This window comes from Ctenopharyngodon idella, chromosome 16 (genome assembly GCF_019924925.1).
Source record: "Ctenopharyngodon idella isolate HZGC_01 chromosome 16, HZGC01, whole genome shotgun sequence".
Classification (NCBI taxonomy): domain Eukaryota; kingdom Metazoa; phylum Chordata; class Actinopteri; order Cypriniformes; family Xenocyprididae; genus Ctenopharyngodon; species Ctenopharyngodon idella.
The window spans coordinates 35,070,203-35,087,500 of record NC_067235.1 but is presented as its reverse complement, the minus strand read 5'-3'; the positions used below and the strand labels follow the sequence as shown (position 1 = coordinate 35,087,500).

Below are 17,298 nucleotides of genomic sequence, written 5' to 3'. Positions count from 1 at the left end.
AATGGGGGTTTGAATAGGGGTTGGGGTTCGAGTTGGGGTGGGGGTTTGAGAAGGAGTGATGGTGGGTGTTGAGTTGGTGGTGGAGGATAAAGGTGGTGGAGAGGGTTTAGTACGGGAATTCTGAGCCAAAGAGATGCCGGAAGATGAAGTTGGAGATGTGGAGGTGGAATGAGAGGGAGAAGGAGGGCGTAGGCAAGGAGGAGGAGAGGTTGAAGGAGGAGTATGTATTGCAGTGCCAGGTTTGGCTCGCTGGGTTTGAGGAACCCCTAGACCACAAGATGTAGCCATGAGAGATAAAGGAGGGTTGGTGGAACAAAGAGGAGTTTGCTTTGGGGAGGACGAGAAGAGGGCAAGGGGTGGTGGAGCAGATCCTGGAGCTGATGTGAGTGGAGGTGTATGCGTCAGCTGAGAGGGCAACAGTAGGGGTGTGTGTAGAGGCATCTGTGCAGCACCAGGCTGTTGTGCATTTGAGCTCAAAACACCTGCGCTTCCTCCTCTAGCGAGTCCTGAGGATAAAAGGAAGGGTGCGGGCAGCAGGTTTCCTCCGGATGCTTTACGATGGAGAGGTGGGTGAGGCTGCACGCCAACCCAGCTGCGGTGGGGAAGAGTCGGCTGGGAGGCGGAGAGCAGTCTGGCCTCCTGGGTAAGCCGACCGATCATTGGGAGGCCTTGGGTGCTACCTCCTCCAACATGACGTAGTAGAGCCTCTTTCGCCCCCTGTGGCCCGGAGCCGATGTTGCGTCCTTCGACAGACGGCGCTGTGACCGTTGAGGAGGGAGGCGGGACTTTATGGACAGGTGATGTTGTGGGCTCTGTGTGGAGGCGGAGACTGTAATGAAGTGTTCTGCTAGCCTGCAGGGGAGCGGGTACTGACGACGCAGGTGTGGGGGGAGTTTTTACCACTCCGCCTGCCGAAGGAGCCACAGCGGTCGGTCCCATAGTGGAGGGCGACGGTGAAGGTGTTATAGAGGACGGGACTCCTCGCGGGGGCAGACTGCCCATCACACCAATGAGGGAGCTGAGCGACTGCCGTGGGTGTAGTATGGGTGGACGGGGAGGTGAAAGAGGGCAGGACGAGGGCGACGGCGAGATGGGAAGAAAGATGGCAGCTCCAAGGGCATGTTGCTGTTGTAGCTGTTGTTGCAATTGTTGCTGCTGCTGTTGCTGATGCATCAAGGCTATGGCCACGTTGGTGGTGGCAGCGGCCGTCTGGAGGGGAGCGTGGACCAGCGGTGCCCAGATCACCGGATGAGGTCGTGGTGAGACTGTGCCTCCGGTGCTGCCTCGGTTGCCCGCAGCAGTGAGGTCCTGCATGGTGGGCATGCTGTCATGCTTCACAATCTGCTGGACCAGAACACTATCACAAGAACCCAGACCGGCACCTCCTGCTCCTCCACCCCGGCTTCCTCCACCCCGTCCCAAACTGCTGCCCGCTACAGATCCCCCCTGTGAGGTCTTGCGCAACAAAATTGAGTTCTTCTTACCTGTGAAAAAAATGAATTCAGAATAGGGTTAGGACAATAAGAAAATAATTATTAACACTGTTCCCCTACACTGTTCCCTAAGAATTAAATACTTTTTTAAGCCAATCAAAAATGAAAATTTTCTCTTATTTACTCACTCATGTCCCATATTGACTCGTTTTATGGTGTTATTCTGTCATTTTTGTCACTTTCACTGTACAGAAAAGATCTGGGAACTTTAAATTTAGTAAGCCAAAGCCTCAATTCATCAACTACAAAATCAGTTACACATTTAAGGGATTAATTTAAGGGGCAACAACACCAAAAGGGCTAACAACACAAAGTTACACATATGGAACAGTACAGACTAGAACAGGGAGGGATTTAAGAAATAATGAAAGCAAAGGAGAAGAGATTTATTTGTTTATTTTAGAGATGAGTTTTCAGCTTTATATAGGGGCAAAAGCGGTTTTACCGATGCGATCAAGCCTGTCTGCTGCCACTGTCTCGAAGGCCCGTCTCATCATGGGATGCTCTTCCAGAACCTCATTGAAACTGCCCACACTGAGGGAGTAAAGTCGACAGTACGTATCTGCCCGGACACTGGCTGTCCTCCTACCACGAGTCAACAGACAGATCTCTGAGTGATGGAGAAAGACCACCAGGAGGTTAGAAAGGGATCAATTAATGTACAAAGTACTTAAATCACTCGACCAGTGGTGTGTTTCCCAAAGCCAAATATGGTCGCAAGTTCCGTTGTTACCAACACAATTCAACGGAACTTGCGACCATAGTTGGCTAAATGATGCTTTCAGGAAACGCACCCCAGATCAAGTCAATAAATCCATAAGATCATTTAAAAAAATGGACGTTTTGAACCTTCAGAGAACATTTAATGGGAACATTAGTAAAACATTTGTAGAACATATTTTTGTGAGCTGGGAAAGCTCATTACAAACATCTGACATCAGCCAAACATCCGTAAACTCACCTCCAAAGTAAGACCCATCACTAAGCTTGGTCTCCCTGTTTCCACGAGTGAGTACGCTGACCCGTCCATGCTGAATGAAATACATTTTACGGCCAACGGTTCCCTCGCGAATGATGAAGTCATTGGGCTGGAACACCTCAAACTTCAGCTTTGTGAGCACTGCTGTTACGAAGTTTGGGTCAGCGTTAGCGAAGAGAGGCATGTTAGCCACCAAGCTACGGCAGTTGAAGCTAACAATTTCCTGTGCACAAGTAGACATTATTTAGCTGGTTAAAGCTTGTAAAATGCAACAACACAAACTCATACTGCCACAATAATGCTGGTGTTCTGAATATAGACTAAAATAGTTCTGTGATATCTGCTTGTGTCTGAAAACACCTAATATAATGATGTGGGCAAACTTCAGTTGGGTAGTTGTCGACAAATAACAATTTATATTTATTCATCATCAATATTTTAGATGGCATATAATCACGTCTAGAGTTAGGGTTTTAGTTGACAAATGTATTTTAACAGTACAAATATTCCATATTCCATGTACAAAATTACAAAAATTGCATGTATAATAATGTTTTGATGTTGTTTAAAATTGTTTTAGATTTTAAATGTCAAGTCAGCTACACAACTGCATCTTTAAAATATTTTACATGTGACTCTATACTCAGTGTATGTGTTTATTACACTTCAAATACTGTCACGTATCATCACTTCTTGTTTATTTGCTTCTATTTATTCAACACATTTATACACTGCCTTATAATTACACACTGTGGAATCACATTGCACACGCAAAAAAACAAAAACAGCTGAAATTGAAAAGTAAACTTTGGGAAGCCATGAGTTTAGTGATGACAAACCTCCTTTAAGGGGTCGCTCAGCTCTCCCAGAATGTTGTCCTCATCAAACATCTTGCCCTGGTATCGATGTTCATAATACTCGTGGATTTTCTGCCTGACATCTGCTGGAAGCTTGTGGAACGACATGTACTGCTCCACCTGCTTATACTGAATGACAGACAGGTGAATAATTACAATATGTATAATAATGATAAAAAAAAATATTTTCGTTATAGCTGCTGATGGTTTAGCATGTCACACCTGACAGAAAATAAATATATAAAAAGTGCTAAAAAATATAAAACATTTTTCATATCCATTGATGATCAAGCATGACAAATAAAGAACAACATGAATGGGGTGACTTAAAAGTTGCCATTCGCCATCATTCAGTGCTTTACCTTCTCCTGATACTGTCGGCGGGACGAGTCCAGGGACTGGATGAGGGCAGTGGCGTGGCCGATGAACATGGCGTAACACGTGGCGCCCACGATCATGCTGAGCATGGTGAGCCAGACGTCCGTCATTCCCTCCGGAGCCTGAGCACCGTAACCGATGCACAGCATGTGACTCATGGCCTTGAAAAGAGCGTACGAGTACTGGACGCCCCATGTGTCGTTCTGAAACACAGAGCAGACGCTCGAATCACACTGCCATCAGAAACACACTGCGGCGGCGCTGGGGTCAGATTGGGGTTAAAGGGTTTATACTGTATAAAGACGGTAAACACCTTCATTTATTGACACTGGCAATATATATATATATATATATATATATTATATTGTGCCCTTAGAGCATCTTTTCTGTAAGTTACCATATACAGTGTAAAGTATGCAGTGTTCATGAGGGCTGTTTCTCCCTTTGGTTTCTCCCAAGGAATCTTCCACATTGTCAAGGAGATTTTCCCTGCCGTTGTGTCGAGTCACATGGGGATTCGCCCTCATTTCTAAAAGTGCTGCTCAAATACAGCAGGAATGAAACGCTTCACAGGCAGAAATAAACACAAACCAGCCTCTTGTTCAGTGTTGTGATCGGTTACATAATCATCTTTGACCTTCAGTGCATCAACAGGATGCTTTGAGAAGGAGCAGAACTGATTGCAAATTGTTAAAATAAAACTAGTCTTAAAACATAGTGACTACAGACAACATGCACTGATCCAGTACTGAGGTGAAGCAGACAAAATGCTCAAACGCAGCCCAGTGATCATGTGTGTCATGAACGCGAGTGTGTGTTTTGTGAATGAGATGACTGCGCTATGTTTATCTCTCCTGTGCTCAAGACTGACATGATGGAGGAGACAAATATAGCACAGATCTACTGCTATCTGGGGAACACTGAGCATCAGCTGCCTAGCAACCGTCACCACGACAACAGTGGTGGAAACCCTACTGCGGGTGAGTCAGCGATTCAATCACACAATGTGTGTGTGTGTGTGTGTGTGTCCTGTTTTTAATTAGATATTTTGTAATGTTGCCTCAATATTCCGACAAGACAAGCAGGTGCATGTAGCAGTGATCAGTCACACACACACACACACACACACACACACACACACACACACACACACACACACACACACACACACACTCACGCACACATACACTCACAAGAAAAAAGTATATTGTACAAGTAAATTGTTTTTGCAACTACATTAAAAAGTATAGTAAACACAACTTACAGTACAAGGTGAATAAACTGTACACTGTATTGTAGTGAATATTGTATAGTACTGAATGTCTGTATATTCAGCACTTGCATACTATAAAAATACAGTAGTTCAACTGCAATAGCCAAAAAACTGTAAATGAAAAGCATGTTACACTCAAAAGAGTCGTGCAGCTGCAAAATCAAAGTCAGTGAGAGATTCATTCTGCCTCAGCATCACGTCTTCATGTTGGTCCGGCTTGATGTCCAGGGAATGATGGGAAAAACCCTCTAGTGTGCCAATCCAGCCTTGACAACACTGTCCACACCTTGCTCTTCCTCGTCCACCACCTCTTACACATACTCTTCCTCCTCTTACAAAGACTTATCCTCCTCTTACACACACTCTTCCTCCTCTTACAAACACTCTTCCTCCTCTTACTCATACTCTTCCTCCTCTTACAAACACTTATCCTCCTCTTACACACACTCTTCCTCCTCTTACACATACTCTTCCTCCTCTTACAAACACTTATCCTCCTCTTACACATACTCTTCCTCCTCTTACAAACACTCTTCCTCCTCTTACTCATACTCTTCCTCCTCTTACAAACACTTATCCTCCTCTTACACACACTCTTCCTCCTCTTACACATACTCTTCCTCCTCTTACAAACACTTATCCTCCTCTTACACATACTCTTCCTCCTCTTACACACACTCTTCCTCCTCTTACTCATACTCTTCCTCCTCTTACAAACACTTATCCTCCTCTTACACATACTCTTCCTCCTCTTACACATACTCTTCCTCCTCTTACACACACTCTTCCTCCTCTTACTCATACTCTTCCTCCTCTTACTCATACTCTTCCTCCTCTTACACATACTCTTCCTCCTCTTACAAACACTTATCCTCCTCTTACACATACTCTTCCTCCTCTTACACATACTCTTCCTCCTCTTACACATACTCTTCCTCCTCTTACAAACACTTATCCTCCTCTTACACATACTCTTCCTCCTCTTACACATACTCTTCCTCCTCTTACAAACACTTATCCTCCTCTTACACATACTCTTCCTCCTCTTACACATACTCTTCCTCCTCTTACACACACTCTTCCTCCTCTTACACACACTCTTCCTCCTCTTACAAACACTCTTCCTCCTCTTACTCATACTCTTTCTCCTCTTACACATACTCTTCCTCCTCTTACAAACACTTATCCTCCTCTTACACATACTCTTCCTCCTCTTACACACACTCTTCCTCCTCTTACTCATACTCTTCCTCCTCTTACAAACACTTATCCTCCTCTTACACATACTCTTCCTCCTCTTACACATACTCTTCCTCCTCTTACACACACTCTTCCTCCTCTTACTCATACTCTTCCTCCTCTTACTCATACTCTTCCTCCTCTTACACATACTCTTCCTCCTCTTACAAACACTTATCCTCCTCTTACACATACTCTTCCTCCTCTTACACATACTCTTCCTCCTCTTACACATACTCTTCCTCCTCTTACAAACACTTATCCTCCTCTTACACATACTCTTCCTCCTCTTACACATACTCTTCCTCCTCTTACAAACACTTATCCTCCTCTTACACATACTCTTCCTCCTCTTACACATACTCTTCCTCCTCTTACACACACTCTTCCTCCTCTTACACACACTCTTCCTCCTCTTACAAACACTCTTCCTCCTCTTACTCATACTCTTTCTCCTCTTACACATACTCTTCCTCCTCTTACACATACTCGTCCTCCTCTTACATACTCTTCCTCCTCTTACACACACTCTTCCTCCTCTTACAAACACTCTTCCTCCTCTTACTCATACTCTTTCTCCTCTTACACATACTCTTCCTCCTCTTACACATACTCGTCCTCCTCTTACATACTCTTCCTCCTCTTACACACACTCTTCCTCCTCTTACACACACTCTTCCTCCTCTTACTCATACTCTTCCTCCTCTTACACATACTCTTCCTCCTCTTACACACACTCTTCCTCCTCTTACTCACACTCTTCCTCCTCTTACAAACACTCTTCCTCCTCTTACTCATACTCTTCCTCCTCTTACACATACTCTTCCTCCTCTTACACACACTCTTCCTCCTCTTACTCATACTCTTCCTCCTCTTACACATACTCTTCCTCCTCTTACATACACTCTTCCTCCTCTTACTCATACTCTTCCTCCTCTTACACATACTCTTCCTCCTCTTACACATACTCTTCCTCCTCTTACACACACTCTTCCTCCTCTTACTCATACTCTTCCTCCTCTTACACACACTCTTCCTCCTCTTACATACACTCGTCCTCCTCTTACACATACTCTTCCTCCTCTTACACATACTCTTCCTCCTCTTACACACACTCTTCCTCCTCTTACACACACTCTTCCTCCTCTTACTCATACTCTTCCTCCTCTTACACATACTCTTCCTCCTCTTACATACACTCTTCCTCCTCTTACTCATACTCTTCCTCCTCTTACACATACTCTTCCTCCTCTTACACATACTCTTCCTCCTCTTACTCATACTCTTCCTCCTCTTACACATACTCTTCCTCCTCTTACATACACTCTTCCTCCTCTTACACATACTCTTCCTCCTCTTACACATACTCTTCCTCCTCTTACACACACTCTTCCTCCTCTTACTCATACTCTTCCTCCTCTTACACATACTCTTCCTCCTCTTACATACACTCTTCCTCCTCTTACTCATACTCTTCCTCCTCTTACACATACTCTTCCTCCTCTTACACATACTCTTCCTCCTCTTACACACACTCTTCCTCCTCTTACTCATACTCTTCCTCCTCTTACACATACTCTTCCTCCTCTTACATACACTCGTCCTCCTCTTACACATACTCTTCCTCCTCTTACACATACTGTTTCCTTTTTCCTTTTTACTGTTTCATACTTGTTAGTGTTTAAGTAATTTAGAAAAACTATAATATACATTCACAGTGCAAAATGACAAAATAAAGGTTTTGACAAAATGACAAAATGATGACAAAATATCTTACTATATATATATATATAAAACTTGTCAAACACAAAATGCAATGTTTCATTGTTATATTTTCATTTAATATATTTTAAAAGATGGATTAAATTGGTAAAGTTTTATGAGTTCAATTTATTCATTACATGAATTTAGGGGGAAAAAAATGGAATTTGTGAAAAAATAAAACATATTTCATAGAGCCCTACAACATCTATAGTACACAACAACAGGTCTAAAGTATGAATTTGATTAGTACAGGAACTAAAGCAGACGTGAATTACTGTAGAGATGAAGCTTTTCCTGCCGTCAGCATGAATCCATCCTGGCCTTTAGAGTGAGCGTTGCCATAGAAACCAATTACTTCTAAGTCCAAGGACGAGCTCAACAGCTCAGACTTCTAGTCGTCTCATAATTATGGTAATTCTGACATGAGCAGAATAATACAAGCTTCCTCACAGTCTACAGAGACAGCAGCCTTCTGAGGGAACGTGATGAGTGAACATTATTGTGATGCTGCATCAGATTTGGGCTGAAATGAGGCAGCATCATTGAGCCACTTGAGTGTTTGACTTTGTCTATGATGCTGTTTATGTAGGCAACTCTGGATTTTCAAATTGCAGCAGAACTCAAAACAAAGAAAAGATCATCTTACAAATTCATATTTACATTTCCATGCATTAGGCTGTTGACACTGTTATCCACATGCACACACACACACACACACACAGACACACTCATTGCTTTTTGATATGCAAATATCTTAAACACACACACACACTGACACCAGACTAATCCACTGTTCATGCTGTGATGACAGTGTTTCAGCAGCTCGTGAAATGCTGTGACTCTTTCAGAACACTGATCTGTTCGACTGAGTGTCTCGACAGTGTTTAGGGCGGGACTATCCCAGGTCACAAAAACATGTTCTAAGAATGTTTTGCTAATGTTCATATTACACTTTAAAACATTATTCTGAATGTTCAAAACGAAAAGTTTTTAAAATATTTTAAAAATGTTGTTTCTTGGTTATATGAACATTAAGAGAACATTTCATTTTATCATTCTTGGTAACGTTATTTTGAATGTTCTCTGAACGTTCTGAAACAAGTAGCAACATTTAAAAAAACATTAGACGACCTAAAACGTTCCATGAACAATATATAAATAATGTTTTTGTGCTAATGTTTTGAGAACATTATTAAAGACCAGATTACTCTGAATGAACGTTCCATTAACGTTAATGGAAGAACGTTTGTTCATAACTTCGGAACATTTCCTGTTAGCTGGGATAGTGTTAGTGAAACCTGTGTGAAAACAGTCATTATTTTTCCAGCACTGCGGATCAGAAAGTCTTCCTCACCACCATGTTGTTCTTGGAGACCCAGCAGTCCAGCGGGAAGTCCTGCAGCATCGGCACCAGGAACTGCAGACATCCGTCCCAGTGACACAACAGAAGCATCATGCCGATCAGATTGACGATCCGCACCATCGCGCTGGCCAGGTCATAGGTCATGTGGAAGATCTGTGGGAAACATACACACTCTTATAATCACTCTTATTTAAAATGCTTGACTATAGCAAAAGTTATGATTATTTTGGTCAGTATTGAGGCAATAACTCACTGATTTTGGAAACATCATAATAGGAGTGAGAAATATAACCAAATTTAATTTCACAATATTGTTATATTTAATTTTTTTTTTTGCTGGAAATAAGGATGTTTTGTTACCTATGGAAGCTTGTTTCCAGCATTGAAAATAATAAATAAATAAGGAAATTGGTAATTGCGACTTTTTATCTCACAACTCTGACTTTTTTCTCTCAATTCTAAGAAAAAAAGTCAGAATTGCGATTTGTGAACTCAGAATTGTGAGATGAAAAGTTGCAATTACTGTACCTTTTTTTATTTCATTCCTTGGAGGAAACAAGCTTCCATAATTACCATTGCAAAACTTTTGATGCCAGTAAAATTTCACAATATTCTTGATATCACAGCAAAATCTAATACTAGCCAAACTAATGCAAGTAAAAAGATCTCATGCTTACTTAAAACAAGCAATAAAAAAGAACTAATGACGAGCAATAGGACAAATACAGTAGTGGGCAAAAGTGATGTCCGGCAGAGGAAAATTGACATCTTCACCCTTTATTCAAATATTATTAAAAATATGTTAAAGATTTTGTAATCATGTTATGTAGTTGTACTTGAGTTTTATTTGATAACACAATGAAACATGACAAATTGTGCTGACATCATTTTTGTCCAGAAATTATGAATACATGCAAAAACAAGAGAGAACCAACAAAATATTAATAACAATGTTTGTTTTTTCCTGTGAACTTTTTGATTTTCTATGCATTTTTATTCATAAACCTGTAGCTGTAGTTTGCCAAATAATTCTGTCAGATAAATACCTTCATCAAGTTTAGTGTTTTGTTCTTCCCTCATATTTAAAATATTTAAAAAATATAAAATATTTTCCTCATATTTTGATGGTTTAATCGAACTTGCAGGGTCATTAAAAACAAACATCCCCTCCAGACGTCACTTTTGGCCACTACTGTAAATACAACAAAACAAAGATACAAATCAAATAAACAGTGCTTTATGTTTTTCAGACATATCTATACTACAGAAACTGATTAAAGTCATTAAATGCAAAAACAAAACATTGCATGGTCTTTACTGTATGAATTACATATAAAATGATTGAGTGGTTTAAAATCACTTAGACATTTAAACTGGTAAAGATTAAAAACTCATGCAAAGTATAAACTTTATAACACTAGACATTATGAGAGCATCACTGTGAAACAGAATGCAGCACAATAACCATTTATCTTGATTATCTTGTTTTCAGAATCGTTGGAAGCCAAAATGGTTATTGAAAATAAACTGGATTAATCACCCAGAGCGACAGGAGAGGCGGCACGGGATCATGCGAGAATCGCGACTCAACATGTCCCGAACCACGTCTCCAACAATATACTGATCTCACCTCCTCCCACTGGTGGATGTACCGTATGAGTCGGGACAGACGCAGCAGCCGCAGCAGGCTCAGGATCTTGGTGAACCGAACGATCCGCAGCGCTCGAGCTGTCCGGTACACCTGCGGGAAAGAGCCAAACACACACACATTTACACCAGTACACCTGAATTCATTTACTGACTAGTTTATGTTGGATAAAGTTCAGGTTTGAAATCGATCTGACTGCACTGATACTATCAGATGAGAACAGAACTTGATCTGAATAATGACTCTCTTGTCTTCTGTAGAGCTGCTTTACTCCTAAATCTAAATTTGTCTCATATCTGATGAAGTTTGCATCATTGATTCTGTTATTTTTATGTTTATTACTGTGAAGGTGCTTTGAAACAATCTGTACTGTATAAAGCGCTGTAAAAATAAAGCTGACTTAACTTGAACATGGGTCACTTCTTTGTTAAAGGGCAAGTTCACCCAAAAATGACCATTCTGTCATCATTTACTCACTCTCATGTCATTCAAACCTGTGTGACTTTCTTATGGAAGCTTGTTTCCGCCACAAAAGTTTTAAAAAATAATGGTAATTGTGATGTTTATCACACAATTCTGACATTTTTTCTCACAATTCTAAGTTTATATCTCACAATTCTATATCTAAGTTTATATCTAACCCTATTCAGGGACAGGCATTAAAGTGGTTTAGATCGTATCTATCAGACCATTTCCATTTTGTTTATTTAAACAGGGAATTATCCAAATTAACGTCAGTAAATTATGAAATGCCTCAAGGTTCTGTGTTAGGCCCTCTGCTATTTTCAATATTTTTAGAAAACATGGAATTACGGTAGTTTCCACTGTTATGCTGATGATACTTAGATATATATTTTATCATGACCAGATGAAATCTCCAAATTATCCAAGTTGACAGAGTATGTTAGAGATATAAAATATTGGATGACCAGTAATTTGCATCTAGAAGAATGTACTGTTACTTCATTCTCTACAGTTAAAGACAAAAATCATATTTCATATGATACAAAAAAGTCCTATTCCACCTCAGAAACATCGCTAAGCTACGGAACGTTATCTGTTTCTGATGCATAAAAGCTAGTTCATGGTTTCAAGTTTTTTTCTTTCTTCAGTGGGACATAAAAAGATATTTTGAACAACATTGGGGAACCAAACAACATTGGATCCCATTGACTTTCACTGCATGGACAAAAAAAAACAAAAACACTCAGTTTCCCAAAATATCTTCTTTTGTGTTTCATTGAAGAAAGAAAGTCAAACAGGTTTGAACAACATGAGAGCGAGTAAATGATGACAGAATGATCGTTTTGGCTAAACTGCTGCACAGATTTCTGAAGGAACGTTTCAACTCAAGCTCTTGTTACAGTGAAGAGGAAGCTTTCAGCTCTAATATTGCATGATGTCTCAATGACAGAAAGACAGACTTTATTCCTCTACCTCTGAGTCCAGTCGAGCTTCCAGGTCCACCATCAGGAAGATATAATCCACCGGGATCGATGACACAAAGTCCACGAGGAACCAGCTCTTCAGGTAGCGCTGGCGGATGGCCTTCGGGTCCAGCAGAATCTCCGTACTGTCCTCTTTCACGATCCCGGTACGGAAGTTCAGCACCAGGTCCACCAGGAAGAGTGTGTCCGACACCACGTTGAAGATTATCCACGGAGGTGTGTTCTCGTCCTTAAAGAATGTGATTCCCACCGGGAGGATGATGAGGTTTCCCACCATCAGCAGCAGCATGAGGAGATCCCAATAAAACCTGCAGACAGACGGTTTGAGCGACTCCATTAACATGCGTCCGAATACATTTCTCTACACTATCAAAAATGAAGGCTATACTCTTAATCAAGAGGCGATAAGGTTGCATTTGTCTTTTCTTCTCTGTTGTGACGTATATCAAGTGAAACGCTTCTGGAACAAGAACAAATGTAGGGCGGGGCTTGATTCTGTCTGTAGGGAATTGATTGGATGGTTGTGGTTTGCTATTGGTGGATCTCATGTGAGTGACAGGTTGCCCCGCCCTCATCATCAGAGAAGAGATGCAGCAAAAGGGAGGGGAAGTTATTCTGATTCAAGGTTACGAGGAACATGAATTTAAAACAATAATGATGTGTACCGACAAAACATTTAGAATAAATACTATAAAATAAGAATCATCAGTTTTGATTTCATGGTAACTTTAATCAAAAGAAGTACCTTCTCAGAAAGTATGTGATTTCAGACGCAGCTGTAGGATCTCTGTAAGTCTGTAAGTGTCTGATTATCTCTGTCTGCGGTTATGAGATCAATATTATTGATCATCTCCCTATGAGGGATGCAGAGCTGCATGGAGAGATAATACCGTAATGCAAGAGTCCAGCTGAGCACGTCAGAAATCATCTGTGTCCTGCAATGGCATTCTAGCGTAAATGAGAATGTAAAATAACAGAAGCATCCTGATGGAGAAACTGGGACACTAGAGCAGGTCTGAGGCTCGGCGTCACACACACATGCAGGTGTGCGATCAGTAATAATCTGCTCATAATCTGCAGCAGCAGTTTCCCATCAGCCCTGCACCGTCTGTCCGTCTGACTGACTGACTTTCTCTGCCTCGTTTCTTTATTCATAGTCTCAGTTTAACGTAATTGAAATCGTAGCTGATTGAATTATGCATTATGCATACATTGGATGAATAATGCATCACATTATGAATATTTGATCCATGCTCATTTCTGACAGCAGACAGACTAATTGTGCTCATATGCATATGCAGATGTCGTGCATAGAACAGTTTGAACCTGTGCCTCTTTCTTTTTTTTATTGATCAATTAAAACCATCCTCCTGTCCCACAGATGTAGTCGGTCTGTGTTTTTACAAATGAAACTATGGAGCCTATAATCCAAGGAACTATTAATAGCAGTTTGACCTCAGGTGGTTCAACCAAAATCTAATTTTGTCACCACGGTTCTCTCCATTTTTTCTCCAATTTCTGAACTCCCTTTTTCTTTATAAAATATTCGAGAAAGTTGCATGTATACAGCTGCAATCTTTTTCAGATTCACATGGAGTTTTAAAGGTATTTCAGTCTGGTTTTAAAGCCCTTCGACGCACTTTTAAAAAATTGTTGATCTCTTATTGTTCACAGACTCAGGAGATTCTGCCATTCTTATGCTTTTCAGCCTGACAGCTGCATTTGATACTGTTGAACACAATATTTTGATCTCTCAGTTGGACCATTCCATTGGTATCAAAGGCATTGTCCTGGAGTGGTTTAGGTCCTATCTATCTGACAGAAAATTTTCTGTCCGCCCTGGTGACTTTGTGTCCCCGTTAGCGCCTCTTCCTTGTGGTGTCCCTCAGGGCTCTATTCTGGGCCCAATGCGGTTTTTCTGTACATGCTCCCATTAGGGCCAATTTTAGTAAGTATGGTATTTTGTTTCATTGTTATGCAGATGACACACCCTTTAAAACTATTGTGGGACTGCCTCGAGGATAGGGTTAGCTAAGATGGCCCTAAATTTCTCACAATTTGAGAGTTAAACTGAAATTATGATATTTGGCCTGAATAGTGCTCACAAAGCCCCTAACATTGATGTAGGCTCTCTACTTCCTTAAGCTAAACCCAATGTTAAAAATCTGGGTGTAATAATGCACTCTGACTTTAAACTTGATGAAAAAGCCTCAGTGTGTGTTTTGGGAATTCTCCAGCGGGAAACTGCAGCTATATTTAGAGTTACAGGTTTCATTGGATTACACACATGGGCCCGGGCAGCGGAGGTGCAACCAATCACCTCGCTCAACAGTTTGTGTCAAAGCCAGAGAAAACTGAACACACAACATCTACTGCTCATGGAAGTTTGAATACGACTGAATATAATCCTGAAATTCGCATGGAATCATCTCATTGTGTTGATTGTTATGCACACTAAAGCTCCATTCAGAGTCAGACACAACAAACCATGTTCCTGTCTGTCTGTGTGGCAGTCTGCTGTATCTGTAACTCACTTAGTCTGGTCTCTGTCTCTCTGTCTGTTTCCAGCTTGTAATAACATCTGTTCAGAGGCAGACAGGTGTGAACAGGGTACAAAACACTGTCATCTGATCACAAAACCACATTCAGAGTCGGTCAGAAACACACGTGACTGCAGTGTCTGCTCACCTGTCACTCATCCACTGCAGTAAAAGCGTTTACATTTTGCTGTTTACATTATAGATCATTAGAATGTCTGACACCAACGACACAGATGATGAAGCACATCTGAACTTCACCAAAATAACAATGACTTTTTGCTGACGGTAAGAGTACATGAGTTATGAGTCATTGTGATTTATTTTGATCACTATCATCATTCTGTTATCATTTACTCGCCCTCATATCATTCGAACCTCTATGACTTTCTTTCTACAGTGGAACAGAAAAGAAGAAATTTTAAAGAACACTGGGAACCAAAGAATTGGTTGGACTTTCATTGTATGGACAACTTATGGAAAACTAACATTACTCAAAATATATTTTATGTTCCACAGAAGAAAGTCAAAGGTTTGGAACGACATGAGTGCGAGTAAATGATGACAGAGTTTTATTTTTTGGGTGAACTATCCCTTTAAGCAGATGTTCAACATTGATAATAATCATAAATGTTTCTTAAGCAGCAAATCATCATATTAGAATGATTTCTGAAGGATCATGTGACACTGAAGACTGGAGTAATGATGCTGAAAATTCAGGAATAAATTACACTTTACTATACATTCACATAGAAAACAGCTGTATTAAATGGACTCTTTCAAAAAAACATTCCTGTTGACACGTGAATCTCAGGTGCAAACAGACTGTGTGTGTGTGTGTGTGTGTGTGTGTGTACCTGAAGTCGCTGTAGGGGTGTATGATCCAGACTCCGGCCGATTTGAGCCTCTCCTGCTCCAGCGCCACGGCCTTGTGGCTGCCGAACATGCGGAGCGAGAACTTGTTGACGCCGGGCTGCAGCATGGCTCCAAACTGCCTCTGAATGAAAGTGGACTGGTTCGAGTAGCTGTAGTCCTCACCGTCCAGACCCGGGCCGGCCTCCGGGCTCCCGGCCGCCGTGGTGGTGGTGGTCTCGGGTCCAGGTGGCGGCCACCACGACCATCCCGGTGCCGGTGGAGGAGGAGGTGGATGCCAGAGCGGCTCGGGAGGCGGCGAAGCCCACGGAACGCTGCACGGTGGGCGGGGCGGAGCCGGCGTGGGGGAGCGGCAGCGGCAGAGGGGTGGTCGGGGTTCCGGCCGCCGTGCCGGGGCGGAACGGGCCGTTATCGCGCGTGGAGCTCATAATGGAGAGGCGGCGGCGGCCGGGCAGCGGCTCCCCGCGATCGCCCTCCAGAGACGCCTGGGAGAGGCGGTAACCGGGAGAAGGCAGGCTGCTCTTACTGCGCCGCTTAGAGTCGCCGTTCCGGGCGGGCCGAGGGTCCGTGCCCGCGGAAGCCCCGGTACCCGCTGTGCCACCATCCATGCCAGTGCCAAAGAGCAGCGAGAGCGCGCACGCACGCGCTCACACACACACACACACACACACACACACACACTCACACACACACACTGACCTGTTGTTACTCTCCTGTCAGATAAACGCAGGTGTGAATAACGAGCTCACTGTCAGTTTGACCTCAGTGCCGGTAAAACGACGGATTCTCCTTCACGCTTCCTCCGCCCCGCCGCGCTGCCCTCCGACGGCTCCTCATCGTGTTCGAACGCCCTTGAATAAACGCGCGTCAGTGACGCTCCCTTCGCCCTTGACGCGCTCGTCTTCACGCGCCGTCCGTCATTTCTCCTCATTTCTCCTCCCGCGTGTCCTTGAGGCCCAGGCGCTCCGAAGCGATCCGACACCGGCCAGCATCTCCGAGCGGTCGCGGTGATTCTCTTCTCCGGTTGTCACGGTGATGTCTCGAGCCGTGCGCTCAACAGACGCGCTTATATAAAAGCGAATGTGAAGGAGCAGCACAGATACAAGACATTCATCTGTCAGTCACACACACACACCGGTCAGTCAGCAGACGCGTGAAGGCTCATCATCATCATCATCAGACTGATGCGCAACAAATGAGAAAATAAAGGGAGCTGCTGTCAGACGCGCGTTATTCTCCCGCCTCCTTTAAACGCGCGTTTATCAGGCATTTATCCAGGGCGCGTCGCGGCTCACATTCATCACTTTCACTTGTTGAGCTTCACACGGTCAGATTCCGGATGCCTTGTGACAGCAAGGACGAACGTGGTGTTAAATAAATATGAAATCAATGTGCGAGCGCATGAAGGTCTGTTGCCATGGCAGCATCAGCATCATCATCATCATC

At 42.6% G+C, this 17,298-nt stretch overlaps 1 protein-coding gene across 1 annotated transcript in view; it reads right to left on the bottom strand.

The window, feature by feature from the left end:
* The window catches only part of LOC127497501 (potassium/sodium hyperpolarization-activated cyclic nucleotide-gated channel 3), a 20,216-nt gene extending 3,117 nt beyond the window's left edge, over window positions 1–17,099 (bottom strand). Inside the window, 10 exon segments of the mRNA XM_051865981.1 lie at window positions 1–1,484; window positions 1,939–2,103; window positions 2,455–2,695; window positions 3,312–3,458; window positions 3,692–3,910; window positions 9,338–9,499; window positions 10,977–11,087; window positions 12,432–12,750; window positions 15,837–16,081; window positions 16,083–17,099. The exon segment at window positions 1–1,484 is cut by the window's left edge and continues 3,117 nt beyond it. Of these exon segments, the coding sequence (XP_051721941.1) occupies window positions 1–1,484; window positions 1,939–2,103; window positions 2,455–2,695; window positions 3,312–3,458; window positions 3,692–3,910; window positions 9,338–9,499; window positions 10,977–11,087; window positions 12,432–12,750; window positions 15,837–16,081; window positions 16,083–16,460 (3,471 nt within the window). The 5' untranslated portion in view covers window positions 16,461–17,099.
* Between the last annotated feature and the right edge of the window lie 199 nt (window positions 17,100–17,298).